Here is an 18,033-nt window from a genome sequence, read left to right on the forward strand (position 1 = left end):
GTTGTGCCGGCTCCCACAGGTGTCCCTGGGGTGGAGCCAGGCACAGCTCTGCACCTGCACAGGAGCAGGACCCCAGAGGCCACCTCAGTAATACATAGTGTCATGATGGTTGTCCTGAGGGTGGCAGTCGGAGGAGATGTCTTTGGGGAGAGACACATCTCCAGCTCTACAGTTGTAGCTCTGCCATACACATCCTATGTGACCAAGTCCCGTCCCCTTACAGGGCCCCATTTTCTCATTGTTTGTGAGTGGGCTGCAGCTGGAGCTGAGGGTCATGGGTAGGCAGAAGCCTGAGACACAGCTGGCAGAGGGCTAGTCCTGAGACTGTATTTCTGGACTCTGGGTTTGACCTCTTCTTTTAGCAGATGGGGAAACAGACTCAGAGTAGACAAGGCTGGGTTCAGCCTCTCTTAATATTCCAGGTCACTGGGTCCCCCTTCACACTGCATTTCCCAGGCTCTTCTCCTAGGGCTTAGAACACGCCCACCTCAGCCTTCCTTCCCACCAACCACTCCCTACCCACTATCCCACTCAACGCTCAGAAATGCTGTGTGAGCCTGAATTAAAGCCACCCTTCTCTGGGCCCTGCCTCCTTGTCTGTGATCTGAGAGAGTTTCTTGGCCTCTATGAGATAGATGTCAACCAGCAGCTTTTACCAGGCCTGCAGCCAAGGTCAGGCACTAGGCCAGGATGGCCCCGCCCCAGGGGCAGGCATTGTTGGACCTTGCATAAAGGCGGGGTGCCAGGCAGGGCTGGACAGCCAGGAAGAAAGGCAGCTTGGCGAGGCCTCAGGTACTGTATCCCGGGGAGATGGGAGTGGAACTGTTATTTATCTGTCCTGGCTGGGATCTAGCCCAGCTATTCTGGGGTGCCGGGCTCCCTATCTTGTCTGGCAACTGGCAGCTTCACACACAGGCAGCCTGTGTCTTCCAGGCCTCACTGCTTGCAGCCTGGGGAAAAAAGGGAAGGAAGAGACTGGGGGTGGGGGAGAACTGAGGTGCTCCAAGTACAGGGCCCCAGAGTCTGCACTGCGCTCCCCAGCCCTTCTCCTCTTGGGGGACCTGACAGCCTGTGGGGGGAGGTGAGGGACAGGGCTGCTATAGGAGAGAACACCGTCTCCAACCCCTGAAGGTCCATTCAGGTACCCTTTCCAAGGCACTAACTACCATGCAGGTCCAGCTTGTTGGAGACACTCCAAGCCAGCTTGTTGGAGACACTCCAAGGATCTTAGGAAAGACTCCCCAGCAATACTTTATCAGAGCTTAGAGAAAGAGGCAGGCACCTGCTGTGCCTGGGAAGGGATCTTGTGGTTCCCAGACTTCATCTTATCTATTGGAGGGCAGGCTTAGTCTCCAGGCCCAGGAGTATCTTGGTCCCAGCTTCCCAGGGACCATGGACAGAAGCTGCTGCCCAGAGCTCTGGGCAGTCTTCCTAGTACCCAGGGCAAAAGCCACACATAGGCTACAGAGGCCAAACATAGGAGATTAGAGCAAGAGGCCCTCTGGTTTTAGGACCTGGGGGTCTTTGAGCCTGACATAGCACTTCGGCTGCTGGCAGTCCTGATGGAGGTCTCTGAGCCCTGAGGCCATACCTTCATTCACTGTCACTAAGATCCACAGCCTTCCTGAATACCACACTGGGCCCTTATCCTAGAGTCCTCCTCTCCCAGTCCCTCTGGTGCCATCTACCTCTTATTGGAGCCATCATGGCTAAGTGCTTCTGGGGGACAGGCCTGGACCAAGCCTTTCTCAACCTCTGCCTTTGAGTTTCCCCAGCAACAAGCATAGAGGTGACACCAAGAACTGGCTCATTTTACTAATGAAAAAAAGTGAGCCAAAGAGCCCAAAGGCCAGGCCCTCTAGCCAGTAGACAAGCTGCTAGGATTTGTGCCCAGGTCTTTGAGCCCCTTGACCATGAAGGCCTATGGAGTAGTTGAGGAAACTGAGGCAGGAAGGATGAGGGATTGTACTGAGCTTTTATGCACAGGAGCCCAGAGGGGTAGTAGAGCAGGCATGTGCCAGAGGGCAGGTCCATCAGTTGGATCCTTCCAAGGGCACAGGGCCTTTGCATGGCAGCTCATCCCCTAGGCTACGGAGTGCAGGCCTAAGTGCTCACTCCTTCCCCGTTTTCTCTAGTTTATAGGCTCACTCTGCAGCCCGGGACATCCACAGCAAGTGACCATGCTGGCCCTGCCTACCATAGTCAGCACCAGTTTGTTTGTGGGGACAGAGTCTCAAGTAGCCTAGGCTGGTCTCAAGCTTACTGTGTAGCCAAGAATGACCCTGAACTCTTTGACCTTTAGTCCCTCTTGCATGCTAGACAAGCATGCTACCAACAGAGCTACATCTCCACCTCCTATTTAGTGGTTTTTGTTTGTTTTAGAGAGAGGGTTTCACTGAATAGCTTTGGCTGTCTTGGAATTCACTCTGTCGGCCAGGCCAGCCTCGAATTCAGAGATCCACCTACCTCTGCCTCTCCAGTGCTGGAATTAAAGGTTGTCCAGCTAGCATAGAAAGCTCCTTTACCCTCTAAGCCATCTTGCCAGCCCATAACTTGGGGAGTTTTTCTGATACAAGGTTTCGTATAGCTGTGGTTCACATGGAATTTGCTAAAACTCATAGTAATCCTCTTGCCTCTGCCTTTCTATTGCTGGGACTAGAGGCATGGCCCACCATACCAGGCTGATCATTGCTTTAGAGGAAGCCCCAGGCCCATGTCCTACTCAGGCCCCAGGAAATGCACATGACAAAGACACTCCCACTCCACCCTCAGGGAGACCACCCCCCTCAGGCTCACCAGCTGTGGATCTAAGCAGCTGAGGTCTGGGCTTGGACAGACAGCCTTGGGGGGGGGCGGTCAGTAAGAATGATGGGATTGAGGGATAGAGACCCCAACAGATTGGATTTTCATGCGTAAGGGGCTCTTCTCTTTCTGTGGTGGACAAGTTTTTGTTGTCCTTCTGGTCCTGAATCTGCAGCTCACAAGGGTTGCTTCCTCCCAAGAACTGCCTGTTCCTCTCCCCATACTCAGGCCACTCGGTTCTCGTGTACCAGGAATGGGGAGACTGAAGCAGGCACCCTCTGTGCCTTTGGGCTAAAGGTTTCCAGTGTGAAGGAGCTGGGTGTCCTCAGCTCTGTGGCCTGGTCTTCGTCTCCTGTCTCCTTCAGTGGTGTGAAGGACAGTCCCCTTGCGGCTGTAGTGTTTACATGGGTCAGTGCAGACATCCTTACAAACTTAATCCAGGATGGGGTATACCTGGGGAGGGAGGATGGGGTACAGCCCCATGAAGTTACACAGGAATCTCCTGGTGTGTGTCCACTGTGGCTTCCCAGTTCCCTTGCGATGTCTGAATCTAAGACTCCTGATCCCAGGTGGCAGATGGCCTTGGCTCCTCTGCTTATTCAGGGCCAGCCTGGCCTCCTAGGCCCTGGTGGGCACACTCTCAGGTTTCAATTCCCGGTGACCAACCCTGAGAGGGCATTGTGGGCCAGGTGGGCAGTCCTGCAGGAGAGGTGTGTGTCCTGTTGCCATAGTGAGTTGGCATCAGCGTTGCTAGGAACGCTTCTAGAATGTTCTGTACAGAACCCACCCACAGAGTTCCCTTGCCCATGGGCCAGTGTTTGGTAGCAGCATGCTTTACATTTTTGTGGGCTCTGAAGAGACTCCAGTGAGCAAGGCAGTGGGGAGAGAGAGACTTTCAGTGGTGTCATTTTTTTCTTTTCTCATGGGCATGTGTGTTCACATGTGTGTGTTCACGTGTGTGTGTGTTCACTGTGTGGGGATTGAACATGCATTTGTATGCATGTATAAGGAGACCTGAGGTTGATGTTTGGAACCTTTCCCCATAGCTCCCCACTTTTATTCTCTTGGAGACAGGGTCTCTCAGTCAAACCCAGAGCTTGCCAATATGAGTCTCATTAGCCAGCTTGCTCCGGGGAGTCCTGTCTCTGCTTTCTGAAGCTGGGATTGTGGGGAGCTCACATGCCCACTAGCATTTACTTGGGCCTGGGAATCTGAACTCTGGTCCTCTTGCTTACATAGCAAGAGCTTAAACACAGAATGTCTCCAGCTCTGCTGGTGACTCATGGACTGCTGGCCTCCCTGTGCCTTCTGGGAACAATGACAAACGCTTTGTGCAGTAGTCTGCTCCAATCTTCCAGCAAACCGGGGCTTCATCTTCTGCAATGGCAAGGAAACTGAGGCAGGGCAGACGAGACTTTGCCCAAGCCCTGAGAGCACTGATTACACTCTGGGGGTGAGGGCGGGGACAATGCTGTCTCCCGAAAGTTTCCAGCTTGTCTTGTTGGAGCAGGAGGCCTGGAGGGTCAACACTGAACCCTTGGCACAGCCTCTGGGGTGGCTTATTGCTCCAGATGGCTGCTCTCCACACACCAGTCCCAAAGGCCTCCAGCACTCGTGCTCACCTGGGCTCGGAAGCAGACAGCAAGTTTTCATCTTCGCAAAACCTGTCAGCTAAGCCAGACATGGTGTTATGTGTCTATAATCCCAGCACTGAGAAGATATAAACAGGAAGACCCAAAATTCAAGGCTATCACAGCTACATATGTGTTTAAGGCAGCCTGTCTCACAACCAAGAAAAAAACCAAAACACCCGGGTCTGGAGAGATGACTCAGCTCATGAAGCCCTTGTCACTCGAGCATGGGTACCAGTGTTCAGATTCCAGCACCTACACAGTGCTGGCGGGTGTGACAGCTGTCTGGAATTCCATAGCCCAAAGGTGGAGAGAGCAGATCCCCAGAGCGAACTGTCTGGCTACACTAGTTTCCCTTTAGCACCTTTTATTTTATTATGTGTGTGTGAGTGAGGTTGCTGGCAGAGGCCAGAGGTGTCAGATTCTCTGGAGCTAAAGTCACAGGCGGTTATGGGCCACCTGATGTGGGTGCTGGGATTTGAACTAAGGTCCCCTCTTAACTGCTGCATTCTCATCTCCAACCCTAGATTGGTCTTATCTGTGAACTTGGGGTTCAGTTGAGAGACTCTGACTTAACAATAATGAGGAGAATATTTGAGGACCCATCATTAGCCTTGGGCCTGTGTGGACATGGGAACACATAGACAGACAGACATGTACATCACACACAGAGGCACATGCAAAATTTTTTTTTCTGAAACACAAACCAACAACAAACCCCTACAACTCCAACAATTATCTTTTTTTTGCCACTGGGAAGTTTGGGATACTGAGCCCCAAGAAATGAGTTAAATAGGCAAAGTGAACTGACCTCCTGGTCCCGTGGAAGGGGACAATAAGTAAGAGGGGGTAAGCAGAGGGTTACTAGGCATCCTGTGATGTCACTCAGTACAGAGCCGGGCAGAGGGGACACCGTGAGAGTAAATGGAGAAGCACTGGAGTGGGCTTCGGTTATACTGAGACCTGAAGCCAGAGAGGGAATGAGGACAGGGTCCCCAACCGGTCCTTGGTACCAGGCCAAGGAGTAAATGCGTCACAGGGCTCCTCTGATGAGCCTCGTGTAAACAGGAATGGGCCCAAGGGAATATCAGGCCCCTTCCCTGTCTGCCAGTCCCTGCTGGTGGTTTCCCATCATCCCACCCGACTCTCCTCCCCAGCTGTCACCTTCTCTTGTGGTCCAGCTGGTTATAGCTGTGGTGGACAGGAGGGCCTCTGAGAAGCCCAAGCCATTCTTCCCTTTGTGCTAAGTGGGCTGAGGGTCTGCCCAAGGTCACCCCAGGTCTCTGAGCTGCTACCGGCCAGCCTGGCTCCTCTTGTGTAGGAGCCCTGAGCTGTGGTGGCTGCAGTGGTGGCACTATATCCCATTCCTGTCTACTCTACTCAGGCCGGGCAGGGTGAAGTGTAGCCCCTGGCAGAGCTCTAAAGCAGGAGGGCCTTGGGTCAGAGATAACTTCACTGAAGCAGCAGAGCCCTGGCTCGCCTGCCCAGCCTTGCCATGTCCATACCCTGCCCCGTGGCCTCCTATTGTCCACCTGGCAGAAGGAGGCATGCCTTTTGTGTCGGGCTGTGTCCCATAAGGACAGAGTCTCAAAGGCCTCTCTTGTCACCAATGGAGTTATCCAAGGGAGGCCCTGGGAAGAGTCAGCGGACTACCGGTGATGGGCAGGGGCCAGGAAGTATCACAAAGGTGGATTCAAACGGCACTGTCCTGCAGGATGGACTCATTTGAGGACACACTGCGGCAGCTGCGGGAGGCCTTCAACACCGGGCGGACACGGCCAGCTGAGTTCCGGGCTGCACAGCTGCAAGGCCTGGGCCGATTCCTTCGAGACAACAAACAGCAGCTGCAGGAGGCACTGGCCCAAGACCTACACAAGGTAGCATGGACAGTGGGGCAAGGGTGTGTGTACCCCTGGGTCAGCAAGGGTGGTACACCTGGGACAAGGAACACAGCTCAGCCACATCTTCAAGGAAGAGGTGTTGAAAGCCCATGGGACCCCTTTCATGAGCCACAGCTGACTGCTGGCCCCCATCCATTCCCTGCCACAACTACTGTGCAGCTATTTATGGAAAACTTGGTATGTGCTTGGTACTGGTACCAGGATAGGCTCTGGGGACACAAGGAGAGCAAAGCAAAGTCTCTGGTCTACAGAGCTGACCTCTGCTCTGCATGGGAAGACCTGGTAACAATATGACAGTAAATCCAAGCTGTGCATGTGGCCTGGTAGCATGTGAGGTGCAGACATTCCAGTGTTAAGTCAGGGGCCAGACAGTGATGCTGGTTTGTATGTGGTGGGTTCAACAAAGGTTATTCCCGAAAAGGGGGGCTCGGAATAGAGACAGGAAGTTGGGGGATGGGGGAAGAGCTGCATGGAAATTAGAGTAAGTGGCCCAGCAGCATATGGAAAGGTCCTGATGCAGGAGAGCTTGGTGTGTCTGTAATTGAGGAACTGCAGAGGCCAGAGGAGCTGGAGAGACTGAGAGACAGAGATATAGGAGAAAGGCCTGAGGAAGTGGACCACACCCAGGAGGAATTGGGTCTCACTTGGCACTGTGGACATCATAGCCTCTGTACCCTGGAGGGTTCTGGATTTCCCTCTCAGTTCCAGCAGCAGTTATACAGGGTCCCCCAGTCCTGTCCCAGGGAGTTCCTCTTCTCTTTATCCCCTGCTGATCTCTAGAGAGAATCCCCCAGGCTGATGGACTGTCCCAGGACTGACTCCTGCAGCTTCTCACCAGCCTTGCCCAGCACCCAGGAGACCTGACCTTTCCCCCTTCAGCTCAGGTTCCACCTCTGTGTTCTCATCGGACTCCAGAAACCTGGACCTTACAAAGGAGGCAGCGGCCCAGAAAATTCAACCTGGTGCCTCCCCCTGATCCAGTCAGACTACTCACTGTCTCCAGTCGATCTCTCATCTGACCCCTAGCACTCCTCCTGCTAGAGTTATCCCAGATAACTCCAGAGTAAGGCTCAGAGAAGGCAATTTCTTGCCCAGAGACACACAGCCAGGAAAAGCAAGGCCTGAGGGAGAACCTCATTCAAAGTGCCCTGCTCTCCTGAGGTCACCGTGCCCACTGTGTGCAGACTGATTTCTAGCCGCCGCCACCACCACCACCACCACCACCCCCACCACCCCCCAAAAAAACTCAATAGGGTCCTTAGGAGCTGCCAGGCTTCCTGTGAGCTTTGTGTGACTGAAAGTTACCTGAATCAGGCTCAGTTACTCGGAAGCACAGTGGGTTTGGGTGGCACAGAACACTTACCTGGCTTTGCATGGCGTATCCCCTTGTGTGGTCTTCCTGGCACTCTAAACCACCTCTGCAGGCCTCCATCTTCTGCTGTTACCCAAGGGAGCCTGCATTTCAATGGCCACAATTCAGCCTGGCTCTGGCATCCCTGACCCTGAAGCCTGGGTCCCTCCTAGAATTCCGGGCAGAGCACATAGCTTGCAGAATTCAGTATGGTCCTGTTTTTTTTTTTTTGTTTGTTTGTTTTGTTTTGTTTGAGACAGAATCTCAAGCTTCTTATGAAGCTAAGAATGACCTTGAACTCTTGATCTTCCTGCTTTTGCCTCCTCGGTGCTAGATATATGCCATCGTGCCCAGGTGATACATTCTGGGTATGGGACCCAGGGTTTTGTGTATGCTAGGCACATCCCCAGTCCCAGGTCCTACTGTTGCTTGTCTTCTTACCTTTCCCCTGGGCACATGGTACTTTCCCCATGGGCTGTGGGAAATGAGACCATTGACTGAGGAGACTTGTGCCTTGTGCCCTTCTCTCTGTGCTCCCTGCTAAGCAGAAGCAGAGCAAGCCCCAGCCAACCACAGGGCCTTTGCATCTGCTAGGATCTCTTCCAACCATATTCTGCCTCCAGTTGCCCAGGGCTCCCTGGAGTGGGTGAATGAATGAATGAATGAATGAGTGAGTGAAAGGATAAAGAGATGCAGGACCTTTGGGGAGGAAGCTGTACCTTCCCCACACTCCAGCTGTTTGCTGTTTCAGAGTTCCCTGGGGCTTAGCCTTGACCCTCATTCCCTCCTGTAGTCAACCTTTGAGTCAGAAGTATCTGAGATTGCCATAAGCCAGGCAGAGGTGGACCTGGCCCTCAGGAACCTGCGGTCTTGGATGAAGGATGAGAAAGTGTCCAAGAATCTGGTAAGTTGGAGGAGGGGGTCAGCGTGGCAGTTGGGCTTTGGGAACTGTTTGCTCCCACAGTGTGACTCTACAGAGCCTCACTGCTCACCCCTGACCCAGGCCACACAGCTGGACTCAGCCTTCATCCGGAAGGAGCCCTTTGGCCTGGTGCTCATCATTGTGCCCTGGAATTATCCCTTGAACCTGACGCTCGTGCCACTGGTGGGGGCCATTGCTGCAGGTGAGACCTCCACCTTCCCACAGCCCTACTCACTGGAGAACACAGGGCTACCTAGGGAACCAGGAAAGGAAGACAGGGGACCTGGCACTCTGCTCCCAGGCAGCCCCCTGGCCAGGGTCTGTCCATCACTTCTGATTCTTCATTTGAGAGTTAGTGTGGCCAGCACATACACGGATACCCTCTCCTAGCATTTCTTCTGTGCTGACTGCAGGGAACTGTGTGGTACTCAAGCCCTCAGAGACCAGCAAGGCCATTGAGAAGATCCTGGCTGAGGTCCTCCCCCGCTATCTGGACCAGGTAATTGGAGATAATCCAGTCCTAGGACTGAGTAGCTCCTCATGGGTGTAAGGCAGGGGACACAGCCCAATCTCAGGAGGGCCTTCAGTGTATGGGAGTCTATTTGAGGGAGTGTGTGCTTGTTTGTCTGTATGTGTGTTCATGTGTGTTTATGTGTAAGTGGAGGCCAGAGCTCAACCTCTGTTTCTTGGAAATGTTCACCCTGTGTTTTTGTTGTTATTGTTTTTTCCTTTGGTTTTTTGAGACAGGTTTTCTCTGTAGCTTTGAAGCCTGTCTTGGAACTATCTCTGTAGACCAGGCTGGCCTCAAACTCACAGAGATCTACCTGCCTCTGCCTCCTGAGTGTTGGGATTAAATGTGTGTGTGGCAGGGCAGTTCACCCTGTGTTTTGAGACAGGATCTCTCACTGGTTTCTGGGACTGGAGAATTTGGCTAGACTAGCTGACCAGTGAGTCTCTGGGATCTATCTTTCTGTACTGGCCCAGAGCCGGAATTACAGGTGCCTGCCATCACACAAGCTTTCCAGTGGGCATTCAGGATCACACTGAGCCATCTCTCCAGTCTTTGTTTCTTCTATTTTTTGACAGGGCCTCACTCTGTAGCCAAGGCTAGCCTCAAACTCATAGTGATCCTCCTGCCTCAGCTTCCTGAGAGCTGAATTACAGGAACGAGTTTCTAGTTGGCTAGGGGTATCTATTCTGGGTTGTACAGTCTTGGCTACATCACTATTCCTCACCCTCAGTTTCCCTTCTAGGACTTAGCCAGGGCAGTCTGGGGTACAACAGCTGGCACTAGCTTCATTCCTGCTCTAGGTCTACAGTGTTCAACCCCCAGGATGTTCTCAGGAAGGATCATCCAGGCCTGGGTGAAGCAAGGTGGGCAGGCTGGACCACCCTGGACTCAGAAGCTGAGTCTGAGAACCTTTGTCTTTTCCCACAGAGCTGCTTTGCTGTGGTGCTGGGTGGGCCTCAGGAGACCGGGCAGCTGCTGGAACACAGGTTTGACTACATCTTCTACACAGGTAAGGTTCGGGGGGTGGCGCCTCCAGACCTTTAGGGAAGACAGACTCCCATGTCCACAATTACTAACCACCTCCCCAACCTCAACCCTGAGTCAAAAGTCGGCCCATGCCAAGCTCCTACTGTACCAGACCCTGACAGCAGCCCTGTGACCTCCTTTCAGCCCTGACAGGTGAGAGGCTGTTTCAGGGTGCTGAAAGGCAGCAGCAGTACCTGACCCAGGGTTACCTAGCTGGCCAGGATAGGATTTGCACCCAAGCTCTTAGGGAGGCTACCTCCCAGAGGTCACCTGCCATTATGCTAGCATGTCCCAGGTCCTGGACATCTGCTTCAGAGGCCCAGGATGAAATTTCTGGAAGATAAAAAGGTGGAGGAAGCAGTGGGCTGTGCTTCCTAAGACAGCTGGTCTCTGACTTATAGGTGGTTACAGCAGGGGAGAAGTGGGATTTGGACCTTCCTCTAGACCTTGCCTCAAGCCTAGGAACAGCCCAGCTAGGAGCCGGACCTTGGTGGTGCATGCCTTTAATCCCAGCACTCAGGAGGCAGAGACAGGCAGATCTCTGTGAGTTCAAGGCCAGCCTGATTTACAGAGCCAGTTCCAGGATAGGCTCCAAAGCAATACAGAGAAACCCTGTCTCAAAAAAACAAAACAAGCCCAGCTGGGTTATTGAAGGCTGCTGAAGCAAAGGTAGATTGGTCTCCATTAGTACAGTCTCATAGTAGGCAAGGCAGGAGGCAGGGGAGTGTTGTCAAAATCATCTCTACACCCTCAGCCCTGGTGGCCCTTATGTTAGGTTCTCAGGGCCAGATGCAGAGGCAAAGCAAAGCCCAAGGCCAGCTTTCAAGCCAGGTTCCAACAGACTAACCCAGCCCATTGTTATCTGTAAAGCTGGGGCAATCCAAAGCACAGGTCCACACAGAGGACAAAGGCCACTATCACAGCATGCAATCTATAGGAAGTGCTATTCAGCCTCTCCTCCCAAAACCAGCGCATCTTGGTTGAGAACACAGACTGTATGTCAGAGGCTATATGTTCTGGATTATTAATTAATTCATTGGTTTATTTAATTTAATTTTTGTTTCTTTTGAATCAGGGTTTCTCTGTGTAACCCCAGATACCCTAGTATTCTCTCTATAGACCAGCCTGGTCTCAGACTTACAGACACCTGCCTGCCTCTGCCTCCTGATTGCTGGGATTCTGGTCTTTTATCTGTGTTTGAGGTGCCAGGCAAGTGCTCTACCACTGAGCCGTACTCTCAACCCTTGGGCTGTTGCTCTTGCGTGGGTTCTCTCTCTCTCTCTCTCTCTCTCTCTCTCTCTCTCTCTCTCTCTCTCTTTTCTCAAACGAGATGTCATGTAACCCAGGCTGGCCTCAGACTCACTATGTAGCTGAGGGTGACCTTCAACTCCTGACACTTTTGCCTCTAGCTCCTGAGTGCAAGGATTACATGAGTGCACCACCCTGGCTGAATCAGCCACTGTTTGAGATAGGATCTCACAGTGTAGCCCGGACTGGCATTGAACTTGAGGTAATCTGCCTCAGCTTTCTTAGCACTGAGACCACAGGCAAGTGTCCCTGTTGTCAAAGTGCTGAGGTGTTTGAACTGAGGAGAGCAGAGAGCAAACAAGGATTGGAAGGATTATGGTGTGGCAGGCAAGAGCTGGGACAGCTTGGAGAATGTGCGGATGGGGGCAGAAGGAGAGGGGCACTTTGGGAAGAGCCTGTAGACCAGGAACTCCGGGAAGGAAGATGTGAGACAGAGAAGTGGGACTGAGCATCTGTCAGGCTGAACTGGACTATGGCCTTGGAGGACAAGGCAGAGGACATCAGAGGTTTTAGGAGATGGAGAGGTGGCTAGTGCTATGGCGGGTTGGAGAATAAGCTGCAAGATGGGCCAGGGACAGAAGTGGATACAGGTAGGAGCTGAGGGGCTCCACATGGGAGGGGGTCATGGAGTCTGACTCACTGCTGGGAATGCAGGATAAATTCTTTCTCTGGAGCCTCCATGCAGGTGAGGCCACCCTCTTAGCCAACTGACTGATGAGTCACTCTAGGCCCTTTCCATGTACCCAGGGAATGCTTATGTAGGAAAGATCGTGATGGCCGCTGCTGCCAAACACCTGACACCCATCACCCTGGAGCTGGGGGGTAAGAACCCCTGCTATGTGGATGACAACTGCAACGCCCAGATTGTGGCCAACCGTGTGGCCTGGTTCCGCTACTTCAATGCTGGCCAGACCTGTGTGGCCCCCGATTACATCCTGTGTAGCCAGGAGATGCAGGAGCAGCTGGTGCCTGCCCTGCAGAATGCCATCACACGTTTCTATGGAGACAACCCACAGACCTCCCCTAACCTGGGCAGAATCATCAACCAGAAACATTTCAAGCGGCTCCAGGGACTGCTGGGCTGTGGCCGTGTGGCCATTGGCGGCCAGAGCGATGAGAGCGACCTCTACATTGGTGAGTCTCCCTCTTCCCAACCTGGGCTGAGACCTTTCCACGCTGGACTGCAAGTCTCAGCCTATGTCTGAATTCTCTGCCCTACCTCTGGAGGCTGCCTGAGTACACAGGTTCCACGGCACCCCATCACTGTGACTCTGAGCCCGTGACTCCTCAAACTCAGGAACCACTGAGCTATGACTCTAGAGGTTCAGAGTATGGCTTAAATGTCTGTTCTAGCTTTTGTTGTCCTGTGAGACTCCAGACCCCAAGCCTGAGGTCCTAGAAAGTCCCACCCTGGGAATGCCCTGTGTGGAGCACAGACTCTGTCCTTATTGGAGGCCCTCACTCGGGACAGGTCTTGCCTCTGGGTGAGGCTGAGTTGCCCATTGTGTTGCAGCACCCACAGTGTTAGTGGACGTGCAGGAGACAGAGCCTGTGATGCAGGAGGAGATCTTTGGACCCATCTTGCCTGTGGTGACTGTGAAGAACTTGGATGAGGCCATTGATTTCATTAACCGTCGGGAGAAGCCACTCTCGCTGTATGCCTTCTCTAAGAGAAGTCAGGTGTGATGGGGTTACCAGTAGTGTGTGTGGGAGGGGTGGCAACAGAGGGAGCACACACAGCCCCTCTGGGTAGTGACAGGACTTCAGATATGGTGGCCTCTTGGCTTAGCCCCTTCCTATCCTCCCAGAAGTCAAACTCTACCTGAACCAAACTCTCCTGGATGACATCACACCTGATCAAACAATTTTTTTTGAGATGAAGGTCTTGTGTAGCCTAGGCTAGTCTCAAACTATGTCCAGGATTGACCCTGATCCTTCTGACTCCACCTCCTGAGTGTTAGGATTGTAAATGTGTGCATTTGCACCTGGTTATAGTTGACCTTGGGGAATCAAACCCAAAGCTTCCAGTACACTAGACAAAACCTACCAAATTAGGTTGGAGAGATGGTTCAGTGGTTAAGAGCACTTGCAGGAGACTCAGGTTTGGTTCCCAGCACCAACTTCTGGTTCACAAGGATGCATAACTCCAATTCCAGGGGATCTAATGCCCTCTTCTGATTTCCTCAAGCACCAAGCACTTACACGGTACATACACATACATGCATGCAGGCAAAACAAACACATAAAATAAATAAATCTTTTTTTTTGAGACAGGGTCTCTCTGTGTAGCTTTGGAGCTTATCCTGGCACTTGCTCTGTAGACCAGGCTGGCCTCGAACTCACAGAGATCTGCCTGTCTCTGCCTTCCTATTAAAGGCGTGTGCCACCAACGCCCGGCAAAATAAATACATCTTACAGGGTGGTGGTGGCACACACCTTAAATCCCAGCACTTAGGAGGCAGAGGTAAGAGGGTCTCTGTGAGTTCAAGACCAGCCTGGTCTACAGCGCTAGTTCCAGGACAGCCAGAGCTGTTACGCAGAGAAAGCCTGTCTTGTAAAAAAAAAAAAAAATACCTTTAAAGATTCAAACAAACAAACAACAATTTGACCAAATAAGGGAACTGGTGAGAGAGCTCAGTCAGTAAAGATGTATGACCTCTAAGAATCTTGTGCTAGAAGAACAGACTCCCACAAGTTTTTCTCTCATAAAATTTTCACACGAGCTGAGACTAGTACACATAAATACACAATAATCAAAATGTAATAGTTAAAACCCTACCAAATAAGTTACATACCCAGCTATCACATTTTTTAATTAAAACACACTTTTTATTCTAGAACAACTTTAAATACACAAAAAGCCACAAAGGCAGTAGACTTCCTGTGCACACCACAAGCAGCTCCCCGTGAAGGACACTGACCATGCCAGAACCAGGAAAGTACAGCAGGCATCTCCGTGACTACCCTCCATCCATGCTGTCTGTGCGCCCCATCTCACCATGCATGCCTTGGTCTCAGCTCGGAGTCCAGCCAGGTCTCTGCAATGTCTCCCATTTTCTTGGTTCTTCACTACTCCATAACAGGGAATGGGATTTCTAGAGAGAATGTCTCTGGGTGCCTCAGAGCCCTTGTATCCAGGAAGTTAAAGGTCATTTTGGCAAAACTGTGTCTGTTAGAAGGCTCTGCTGAGAGCTGTTCTGTCCTGTCTTGAGTATCTGAGCAAACCTCCGTGCTGGCCCCAAAGGGAGGCAATGTACTAGAGCCCTCTCTATGGAGGAGTGGCTACCATGTAACGGCAGAGATGTTCTAGATCCAGGGGAAAGATTTATCTCCTGAGCCATTTATTCAGTTAGAACAACTCTTATGGATAATTTTGACTTAACAATTTTTATTACATTCTTATGTATCTGTGTATATACGTAGAGGTCTGAGGACACCTTGCAGGAGTCACTTCTCTCCTCCACCTCCACTGGTGTAGTCACAGGCAACACTACCATACCTGACACTGTTTCAACTACCCAAGTCACCATTCTGTCCTGGACCTGCTCTGTGACCACTTCCTCTGTTGTTCTGCATGAGTAAGGGCTCTGCTGGGACCATCTCAGACTCACATTTGAATTCAGCTATTCCTCTATGGAACCTTAGAAAACACAACGCGACGCCTTTAATCCCAGCACTTAACAGGCAGAGGCAGGTGGATCTCTGAATTCAAGGCCAGCCTGGTCTACAGAGGGAGTTCCAGGACAGCCAGGGCTACACGGAGAAACTGTGTCTTGAAAAACAAAACAAACAAACAAAAAATACTCAATACAGCCCTTTTGGCAGTGAGGCCAACTGCCCCTCAAGTCTCCAGAGCCCAACACTGGTCCTATGCCAGGCTGTCTTCCAGCTGCTCATCCTCTGGTGTGAACACTGTTCTTAGCAGCCTCAGGCTGAGGCAATATTGCACCCTGGTGGGATCCACTTCTCCAGACAAGGCCCAATTTAGAGCTTTAAACACCCAACAGTCGACCGGGCGTTGGTGGCGCATGCCTTTAATCCCAGCACTCGGGAGGCAGAGGCAGGCGGATCTCTGTTAGTTCGAGGCCAGCCGGGTCTCCAGAGGGAGTGTCAGGATAGGCTTCAAAACTACACAGAGAAACCCTGTCTCGAAAAACAAAACAAAAACAACCAATAGCATTAAATGAAGTAAGGTAAACCCATCTCCTTTCCCTCCAGCTTTCTCAGACCTGCAGATTGCAGGAAAACCCTTCAGGCAGTCAGGCAAGGCCAATCTCAGGCTGCTGAGTCCAAACCTGGCTTAGCACCAAACTCATCCCCCAAAGCCCCTTACTTCTTTCTCCTTACTCTCTGAAAACCCCTTTCTTCTCTCTCAAAACTGTCACCAGAAGACTCAGTAGCCACATCATGTCCCCACTCTGCCTTTCCCCAGGTGATGTTTCCTTGGGTTTGTGTCACTCTGCCAAGGCAGCACACAGGCAGACTCACAGAGAGTGTGTCCCTAGGTAGAGTTGGTGAATCTGTCCAGACCCACCTTGGACCTCAGACCCTTGCTGAAACAAGGTACAACCAGATGTACTTTACAGGTTCTCTTTCTCTCCCAGGTGATTAAACAAGTCCTGGCCCGGACCAGCAGTGGGGGCTTCTGTGGGAACGATGGCTTCATGCACATGACCCTGTCCAGCCTTCCTTTTGGAGGAGTGGGTAGGTGGCAGCAGAGCTCTGCCCTCCTGGGCTGATCCATGGCTGCATCCCCACCCTGCTGCTGGAGCGCACTAACTGCAGAACACGCAGCCCACTTTCAGGGCAGCAGACACAACTGTGTCCATCTCTCCTGCTTCCCCCTACCCCCACAGTCTGTGGTGGAACCTTCCTGGTGTGCTTGCACATAAACATGTGGGTGAGAACCCACAGAGAGATCATTTTGTTGGGTTTTGTAGAAAAAAAAAAAAAAAAAAACAAAAAAAACAGTTGCCTGTGAAACCAGCCAGTGAACTCCTTGACTTTTCCCCAGTCTTTAGCCACCGATCCACACTCAGAGTCCTGGTGCCTTCAATACCATGGTAGGGCCAGATGATGCTCCTTCAGCCTTTCCAGGTCCTGAGAACACAGCTCTGGGCATCTCTGCTTCTAGGAGGCCTGGGATGTGGAGATGTCCCGCCCCTCACACTCACACCTGCAAACTTCACAGCTGTATCCCAGCAAGGCCCACAGGCATGTGACAAAGGCAGCCACTTCTTTGAGCCTACTTCCTCATTGAAAGCATCCTGTTCCTTCCACCTGGTCATACTCAGTATTTGAGTGACAGCATGGTCTGGCCCATCCTGGTCTTGCCCTGGAGTCCTGTACCTGTCACCCTCTCTTAATCTGTTGTGGCCCTTACTGAGCCTGGCTCTGACTTGTTACCCACCTTCAAGGCTAAGTTGTCCCCAAGTCTGACCCCTACCTTTTTTTTCTCCACCCACACTCTATCCGGCCGATTCCCCACTTCTCTGACATCACTCGTTTCATCAAGCCAGCTTCATTTGGGCTGTGTCCCCTGGACTCTCGGGGCTGAGTCCTCCCTTCACAGACACTAGGAACTACAACCCTACGAGGAGGGTGCCACTGTCACAGGAGGAACTTGAGACAGTCATTTGCCCAAAGTGACATACGTATTTAGGACAGGGCTGGGATTCAACTTGGGGCATCCTGGCTTGAGAATTCATGTCCTTGACCTCAGTTTGCCTGTCCCACACCAAAACCTGGCATACTGGTCTGGGGACAGGCTCAGGGATCAGCCTTCTATCCATAATGTCTTGTGACTAACCCACTGAACAGATGGGGAAAGAGAGGCTCAGTGAGCCCACCTGTTAAGAGTAAAGTCTATGTGATGCCTCCTTATCTGGCCACTAAGAACCTAAACCCTATGTTCCATGCTGTCCACAGGATCGAGCGGAATGGGCAGGTACCACGGCAAGTTCTCCTTCGACACCTTTTCCAACCAGCGTGCCTGTCTGCTGCGCAGCCCCGGGATGGAGAAAATCAATGACCTCCGTTACCCGCCCTACTCCAGGAGAAACCTCAGATTGCTCCTGGTGGCCATGGAGGAGAGAAGCTGCAGCTGCACGCTGCTGTGAGGGGTGCTGGGGCCACAGGAGCCCTCCCTGGGACACAGATGCTGGGGAAGTAGCCTGCTAGGGCCCAGGCCACAGAGCAGTTTGCTCAGCTCTCCTCCTGGGGCTTCCCTTTTTGGGCTTTGACTATTCTGATTGGTTATAGGCTGAGGGTGGGATTATGAGAAGAGGCACTGTGACCTGTCTCCCCAAGTGCTAGCCATGGAGTCAGGGAGAAAACAGGCACTTCCACTTCTGTGGATGTTGTTGCAAGTAAGCAGTGGTATCTGGCACAGGCCATATCCTGTGACCAGGCATGTCTGGGTCCTCCGAGCCTTGCTTTCCTATCTGTTCAATGTGGATAAATTAACAGCCTGTGGTCGCTGGGAGTATTAATATAGGAGGGCTGACCCCAAGATACAGGTGTCTTGCCTCTTTTTATTTTTTGTTTGTTTTTTGAGACAGGGTTTCCCCGTGGCTTTGGAG

General features: G+C 52.1%; 1 protein-coding gene across 1 annotated transcript; it reads left to right on the forward strand.

Annotated features, from left to right (window-relative positions):
• The first annotated feature begins 601 nt into the window (after positions 1 to 601).
• Positions 602 to 17,971, forward strand: LOC100755596 (aldehyde dehydrogenase family 3 member B1). Its single transcript, XM_027408754.2, has 10 exons — positions 602 to 792; positions 6,148 to 6,310; positions 8,479 to 8,589; positions 8,689 to 8,809; positions 9,021 to 9,106; positions 10,046 to 10,127; positions 12,200 to 12,586; positions 12,966 to 13,132; positions 16,057 to 16,156; positions 17,381 to 17,971. Exons 2-10 carry the CDS (start codon positions 6,149 to 6,151, stop codon positions 17,569 to 17,571), a joined length of 1,407 nt encoding a protein of 468 aa, XP_027264555.1. The 5' UTR covers positions 602 to 792; position 6,148; the 3' UTR covers positions 17,572 to 17,971.
• Positions 17,972 to 18,033: the final 62 nt, after the last annotated feature.

Source organism: Cricetulus griseus, chromosome 3 (assembly GCF_003668045.3).
Source record: "Cricetulus griseus strain 17A/GY chromosome 3, alternate assembly CriGri-PICRH-1.0, whole genome shotgun sequence".
Classification (NCBI taxonomy): Eukaryota; Metazoa; Chordata; class Mammalia; order Rodentia; family Cricetidae; genus Cricetulus; species Cricetulus griseus.